This window comes from Parus major, chromosome 14, assembly GCF_001522545.3.
Source record: "Parus major isolate Abel chromosome 14, Parus_major1.1, whole genome shotgun sequence".
NCBI classification, from domain to species: Eukaryota; Metazoa; Chordata; class Aves; order Passeriformes; family Paridae; genus Parus; species Parus major.
The window spans coordinates 15,206,612-15,214,053 of NC_031783.1; the positions used below are offsets into that span (position 1 = coordinate 15,206,612).

The 7,442-nt window shown below is 61.2% G+C and overlaps 1 protein-coding gene across 1 annotated transcript in view; it reads left to right on the top strand.

Annotated features, from left to right (window-relative positions):
* The window catches only part of GRID2IP (Grid2 interacting protein), a 36,318-nt gene that overhangs the window by 22,947 nt on the left and 5,929 nt on the right, over positions 1-7,442 (top strand). The window contains exons 10-16 of the mRNA XM_033518008.1: positions 2,292-2,390; positions 3,340-3,434; positions 4,002-4,119; positions 4,521-4,933; positions 5,041-5,454; positions 6,262-6,349; positions 7,288-7,377. Of these exons, the coding sequence (XP_033373899.1) occupies positions 2,292-2,390; positions 3,340-3,434; positions 4,002-4,119; positions 4,521-4,933; positions 5,041-5,454; positions 6,262-6,349; positions 7,288-7,377 (1,317 nt within the window). The remainder of the gene's footprint in view (positions 1-2,291; positions 2,391-3,339; positions 3,435-4,001; positions 4,120-4,520; positions 4,934-5,040; positions 5,455-6,261; positions 6,350-7,287; positions 7,378-7,442) is intronic.

Sequence of the window (7,442 nt, forward strand, 5' to 3'; positions counted from 1 at the left end):
CCCATGGTCTGGTGTTCTGCTCCATTCTGTGTGTCTGTGCCTGGGAGCACCGTGCCCAGAGCTCTCTGCACTTGGGCTGCTCCTTCCCCTGGGCTCCCAAACTGCGCTGATCTCCCGTGTCCCAGTGCTGCTCTGTCAGCTACCTCAGGGATGGATGCTCCGTTCCCTCCATCCTGCTGTGAGCCTGAGCCTGTCCCAGCTGCCACACTGAGCTGTGCATGGGCTGTGTGCTCCTTCCAGGGCTGGCCCCACTTCCTTCTTTTCCCTTGGGGGCAGGAAGGGTTTCCTGGGACCAGCCCAGCTCAGGGCTGGGGTTTCATGTGGGCCATGAGCTGGTGGATGCCAGTGCTGCTGGAGAAACGGACTGGGTGTCCCATCTGTGCATCCATCGCTGCCCTGTGCTGCCAGGGGCACCTGGAACCTGCTCAGCTCCCTGGCCATGGGGCGAGCGGCTACCGGGGAATGGCAGCTGCTGTGAGCCCCATGGGGCTGGGGGCTCTGGGGGGCTCTGGGGGGCTCTGGGGACTCTGGGGGGCTCTGGGGGGCTCTGAAGGGGCTCTGGCTGTTTCTTCACACCCCTGTGGCTGCTGCAGACACGGGGCAGTGCCTGGGTGAATTCCTGCTTTGGCAGAGGTGGAGGGGTGTGGAGCGAGGAGGAGGCGAGCGCAGCCCCTGCCTCGCAGGCCCCCGTGGAGGCCACGATTCCAGCGAGATAAAACACATCTGAATCTTCCCAATCTTCCCAGAGAAATCAGCTCCCACAGGCCTGGCTCCCGGAGCTCCTCTCCCAGCTGTTTGGCCGCCCCTCTCAGCCCAGCCCTGCCAGAGCTGGAGCCCGAGCCAGGAGCAGCAGAGGCTGCACAAACCCTCCCCAGAGCCTCCCCTGCCCCACTCCAGGCTTAAATCCATCGACCCAGCCCCAAACCCAATTCCCTTCTCAGCCTTTGCCTCATGGAGCTCTTTCTTTCCTGCATGAAAGCCACAATTCCCAGCCAGACCTTCGGGGTGTGATTCCTCCTCCCTGCCATGAAGTCAACCTAAGTCAGAGCGTTTCTGCCATTAATTTGGATAATCTGACAAAATAAAAACCACCAGGTTTTGCGATGAGATGTCACTTTTGGGAGTTTTGCTCATCGGGAGAGCTTTCTTTGGGGTGTGCCCATCCCCATGACTGGGAGATGCACGGGTTGATGCTGAGCACACCCAAAAAGTGCCCAGCATGGGGATGGGAACCTCTCCTCTGTCGGGGTCAGCCTGGCTGGTCAGCGACAGAGCTCCGGCCAAACCTCATCTCTCGTTCCCAGGGTCAGGAATGTGCAAGAGCTGCTGTGAGGGGATGACCACAGAAGCCACGTGGACGGAGGGAATGCGGCGGGGTTTTGCAAGGATCTTCTTCCAGCCTCCCCCTGCAAGCCAGGAGATGCAGGAGGAGCAGGGAGGACACATGGGTTCGTGCAGATCCAGCCCACGCCCCAGCTCCAACCAGGCTGAGCTTACAAATCCTTCTGCAAGTTTCTCTGTCCCACCTCCAGATGTGCCAGCACCCCGTCCTACACCCTGCGCCCCTCCCAGGCACACCCTGCACCCTCTCACTCCCCTGGCACCGCGTCCCAGACACGTCTGTGCGGGGCTGGGCTGCTCCCCCCAGCCCAGCCCCATCCCTCCTCATCCCCAGCAGCGGCGCTGATCCAGCTGGGACAGAACCTCCACCCAGGCACGGTTGCCGTGACTAAACCAGTCAGACACCCCGAGGAACCAGCCCTGAGCGAGGTCCCACCGAGGCAAGGACAATCCAAACCCCCCCAGTTCCCTGCTCCTGACGGGGCTCTCAAGGCTCTCAAGGCTTCGTCATCGGCAGCGAGGCAGATCCACACCTCAGAGCACAAACAAGGAGGAGGCCAAGGAACCCTCAGGAACTGCAAACGAGACTCGTGGAGCCCTGGCCAGGCCCGGAGCCGACTGCAGACATTTCTCCAGGGACTCCCTGTGCTGTGATTTGACACGAGCTCTGCTCAGATGTGGAGTCACCGTGATCGTTCACGCAGGAGGGATGAGGCCAACGCACAAACCACAGCTCAACCCCTGCCTCCGACACGTCCTGCTCTGCTCCAGCCACCAGAGGAGCTGGGGCCTCGAGTGTCCTCTGCCCAGCCAGCCTGGGCTTCACCCTCACCTCTCCCTGCAAGGCAGGGACTCCTTTTTGCAGATTTGAGCTCCNTGGGAGGCTCTGGGGGTAGCAGGGTGAGGAGGGGTGGGGAGCTGTGGGCTCACCGAGGTGTTTCCTGCTGCAGCTGAGGCAGAGGCTGAGGATCGGTACCGCAGCTCCGTCCGAGGGGCCTCCCTGTGCCGGGGCAGCCTCCGGACCCCCCGCCCTGAGGAGGGGGCAGCAGGTGGGTGACTGGGGACAGGGACCTGGGGGTTGTGACACTGCCTGCAGTGTCCTGCTGTGCCAAATTCCTGACCTGCTCCTAAACGTGAACAATGGGAAAAGATGGAGGCAAAGGAGGAGGTCAGAGTAGAGCCAGCACGGAGGCACGGGCTGGAAATCCACGTTTTCAGAAACAGAATCACAAAATTATAGAATCACAGAATCATTTAGGTTGGAAAATCCCTCCAAGATCATGGAGTCCAAGCTGTGACTGATCCCCACCTTGTCACCCAGCCCAGAGGTGCCTCGGACACCTCCAGGGACAGCGATTCCACAATGAGAGAGCCAGTTCAGTAAGAGGCTGAATGTTGTGTCCAACCCCTTCCATCACTCAGATGTGAACTGGTCCTGCTGGTCTGGGCCCTCCTTTCTGGGGACAGCATTTATGGCTTCCCTCTGAACATTCTCAGATTCCATCGAATTCACAGGGAAACAGGGAAAACCACATTTGTGAAATCCACGTGAGGAAGGAGATGGTGGTTCTGTGCTCCTGACCACGACCTCCCCATCACCTCCCTGAGGACCTCCTGGCCATGTGGTGCTCCTCAGCTCTCAGGGGGGTCTGAGACATGAGAGGAAGATCCTCTAACCTGGCTCTGAGGAGCTTTTCTGGTGGGGATTAGAGCCCGGAGAGCAGCTGTGTGTGCTGGAGGAGCGGTGTCTGGGCAGATGTTGGCCAGCTGTGGGGAGCAGCCCTGTCCTCAGCTGCCCCGAGGGCAGAGTGGAGCAGCCTGGAACCATCGTGCTGACCTTAAACCCACCCTGCACTGCTCCCCAGGGACCCCCAGAGCCGGGAGCTGGGCAGGGAGGTCACTCTGGGTCCCAGCAAGGGACAGGGAGCCCTTTGTGGGTCAGGGCTGTGGGAGCTGGGGCACAGACAGAGGAGTGACTGCTTTGTCTCCCTCCCGCAGGCAGTGACACCGTGGAGGTCCCCGTTCGCCTGATCCCTGGGGAGAGACAGGCTGGTGATGGCACGTCCCTCCCGGAGACACCCAACCCCAAAATGGTGTGAGGGGGCGAGGGACACCTCTGGCACGGCTGTGGGGTGGAGTGTCCACAGGAAAGCAGTTTGAGCCCTTCACTGTGAACACAGGGCAGCAGGAAAAAGGGAAAGCTGTGTGTGTGGGTGAATACCTGCAGGGACTGATGGTGTCCCTGCCTCAGAGCCCCTCTCTGCGGTCACCTCCCTGGGCAATTAGTCACCTTAATGAGGCTGATGTCTGCCAGTGTCTCCCTGCAGCCTCATCAGTGAGAGGCTCTGGGGGGGCTCAGACAAGGCAGAGTGGCCTGGGCTGGGGTGAAGCCCCCCTTTAAAGAGTCAGAGAGATGGGTACTCATGGGCATCCCAGAATTGTTTGGGTCAGAAGGACCTGAAAGCTCATCCAGCCCCAGCCCTGCCATGGCAGGGACACCTCCCACTGTCCCAGGCTGCTCCAAACCCTGTCCAGCCTGGCCTGGGACACTGCCAGGGATCCAGGGACAGCCCCAGCTGCTCTGTGGGGACATGGCAGGTCTCTGGGGGTCCACAGCCCTGTCTGGGTGGGCACGGCAGCAGCTCTCTGTCCTTCCCCAGATGTCGGCTGTGTACGCAGAGCTGGAGAACCGCCTGATCGGGGGCTTTGCTGGCAAGATGGGCAACGCTGCCCTGCACAGGAGCTCCCCCCCCGCCCCGGAGCTGCCGCACGCTGCAGGTACCTCCTGGGGACATCTCAGGTGACACTGGGTGGCGCTGGCCGGGCAGGTGGAGGAGAAAACAACCTCCTCTTGGTGCCATTTTATAAGGAAGCATGATGGTTCCGGGTGCGAGCACGGTGCTGGCTGCTGCAGGGCAGGGCAGGGCTGTGTGCAGGGTGCTGCATCCCATGGGATCACTGCTGCTTCATCCCCTGGGATCACTGCTGCTTCATCCCCTGGGATCACTGCTGCAGGGCAGGGGACCACTGCTGCTTCATCCCAGGGGATCACTGCTGCATCCCAGGGGATCACTGCTGCTTCATCCCATGGGACCACTGCTGCATCCCCTGGGATCCCAGCTGCTGCAGGGCAGGGGATCACTGCTGCATCCCCTGGGATCCCAGCTGCTGCAGGGCAGTGCAGCCGCTGCCTGGGAAGCTCCCTTGTCCCTCTGCTCCTTGTCGCGGTGCCCGGGGCTGCAGGACGCCCCTGCAGCAGCCTCGGCTCTGTCCCGCAGGTGGCCGCAAGCCGGGGCTGGCGTGGCCGAGCGAGCCACTGGCGACCCAGCCCTGTTACTACCGGCTGCACAGCAGCGTGGCCTCCCCGTGCAGCACCGAGTCCAACCCGTACGTGAGCCTGGACAGCAGCCCGGCCCCGTCGCCCAAGCACGGCGAGTACTCGCCACTGTCGCGGAGGAAGAAGCTCTTCACGTTCTCCAGGCCCCCCCGCAGCCGCGACACCGACCGGTTCCTGGACGCCCTCAGCGAGCAGCTGGGACACCGGGTCACCATCGTGGATGATTTCCTCACCCCTGAGAACGACTACGAGGAGGTGAGAGCGGCGTGGGGCACCCCAGGGACCCGGGGGACACGTGCGGGACACTCCGGGGCGCTGGGGATGGGGGTGCCAGCCTCACCCCCCGCTCTGCGCCCCCCCAGATGAGTTTCCAGGATGACCAGGGCAGTTACGTGACCAACGATGTCAGCAGCAGCGAGTACATCAGCAGCAGCGACGAGGGCAGCTCGCTGACCTACTCCACGCTCTCGGACCACATCCCCCCTCCTCCGCTCAGCCCCCCGCCCCCGCCGCCCCCCCTGCAGTTCCACGACCCCCAGACCGGCCCCAGCAAGGCGGAGGCCACCAAGGCCAGCTCGGGACCGGTCCCCAAAGCCCTGGTGAGCCACCTGCACCCCATCCCTCCTCCTCCTCCTCCGCCGCCGCCGCCCCCCGTGCCCTGCGCGCCCCCCCTGCACCGGGGGCTGCTGCACCGCAGGAGCGACTCCAACCACATGAGCGTCAAGAGACTGCGCTGGGAGCAGGTGGAGAACTCGGAGGGGACCATCTGGGGACAGGTACGGCCCCTCCGGGTGAGGATGGGGGTCCCAGCCGCGCCCTGGGGAGCAGCGACTGCGCTGAGGCTCTGCAGGGCTTCCCTGCGTCCTTTAAACTGGAGCGAACTGGGGAGCGGGGACAGGCCCTGGAAACCCTCTGAGATGCTGATTTCAGCTACGGAGTCCCGGGGGGTTACCACAGCCAGGAGCTGCCTCCAGATGTGCTGTGCAGCTGGGGGGTTTCAGTGGGGAAGGATGAGGATGGCTGGAGCAGGGTGATGGGACAGCCCCGAGCAGGGCAGGACACTGCAGGGGACAGCAGAGGTGAGGGGTGAGACAAGAGGTGGCAATCCTGTGGCATCGGGGACATGAAGTGGTGCGGGTGGATCCAATCCCTTCCCGGGGTTTAACTCCCGGTGCTCGGGACATGCCGCGTTCCCCGTGCCCTGGGCAGCCAGAGGGGAGCTGTGGGATCACCTTCCAGTCCCACAGACACTGGAAATCCTCAGGTCCCTCTCCCCAGCACTCCGGGAAGGAAGATGCTTCTTCACAGTGATTTTTCTGTGCGCTGAAACAATCCCTGAAGCTCCTGGAATTGCCATTTTATCCTTTAGCAAGGGGATCCTGTCCGAGGAGGGGGTGAAGACAGGGATGCTCTGTAGGATTTCAGTTGTGTCAGGAGCTGAGTGAAGCTGCAGGGCAGTGGCTCCAGCCACAGGACGGTGCCACCAAGCCTGTCCTGGTTCCTTCTGGGGACACGGAGCTCGGTGTGGGGGATGTGGCAGCACAGGGGGGCCAGCACAGCTCCCGACCCCTCCTGCCCCACAGCTCGGGGAAGACTCGGATTACGACAAGCTGAGTGATATGGTCAAATACCTCGACCTGGAGCTGCACTTCGGGACTCAGAAACCCACGAGTAAGTACTGAGCCCCAAAATAGCTCCTGGCACCAGCAGAGACCAGTGCCGGCTGGGAGGAACTGGGAGGAACTGGGAGGGACTGGGAGGGACTGGGAGGAACTGGGAGGGACTGGGAGGAACTGGGAGGGACTGGGGCTCGATGGGCAGCAAGGCAGTGCCTGTCTGTGACATCACCCGCGGCATGAATTTTGTTCATCCTCAGGATTTTGTGGCCGGTGGCACAGCGGATCATTAAGGTGGAGATGCTTTCATTAAATCCCTTAATTATCTCTGCTGCCATGATCTGTTTTCTCTGCACATTTCATTGGGCACTGAAACCCGGCTGGAGGCTTTTACCAACTGCACTGAGAGCTCTGGAAACGCTGAAAAAGCCATGAAAACATTCCTGTGTCCAAAGCAATCATCACCAGCAGCTCTTTGCTTTTTCTCAGTGCCCCAGGAGCAGTGATGGGTCTGGAGCTCTGTGCCTGTGCAGCCCCCGCGGCTCCTCGGCTCCCACAGACCCACTGGCATCTCCCAGCCAGCAGGTTTTGGGTGCCACAAACCCAGAGCAGGGTCCAGGCTGGGGGTGTGGAGTGCTGGTGATCCCAGAGGAGGCATTCCAGTAAAAACAAGGGATGTCTGAGCTCTCCTGGCACGGCCACGATGCCCAGCTGGCAGGGGGTGAAATGGAACTCATCTCAGGGGACACTGTTTTGAGGATGTTTCTGAGCAGTCTGGGATTTTCTGTGTGTTTCACCTCTGGTTTTACCTTTTTCAGCACCAACTGAATTGGGGAGATCTTTGAATCGCAGAATTCAAGGATTCCTGGAGCCATTGCTGTGTGCAAAGCATCCGCTCTCCTCTCTCTCATTCATGGTTTCACTGTTTGCAGGACAGGTTTTCTCCCGCTGGAGCCCCCTGAGCCTGTCCTTACCCACCATTAAATCTTTCAGTTTCTCTTCCAGAGCCAACTCTCATGCCTGAAAACTTTAAAAAGAAAGACGTGGTTGAAATTTTGTCCCACAAAAAGGCCTACAACACATGTAAGTGAAGCCCACGGTGAAGGTAGCCACAGGTGGGATGTAGAGAACTGGAAAGGTAAAGGGGA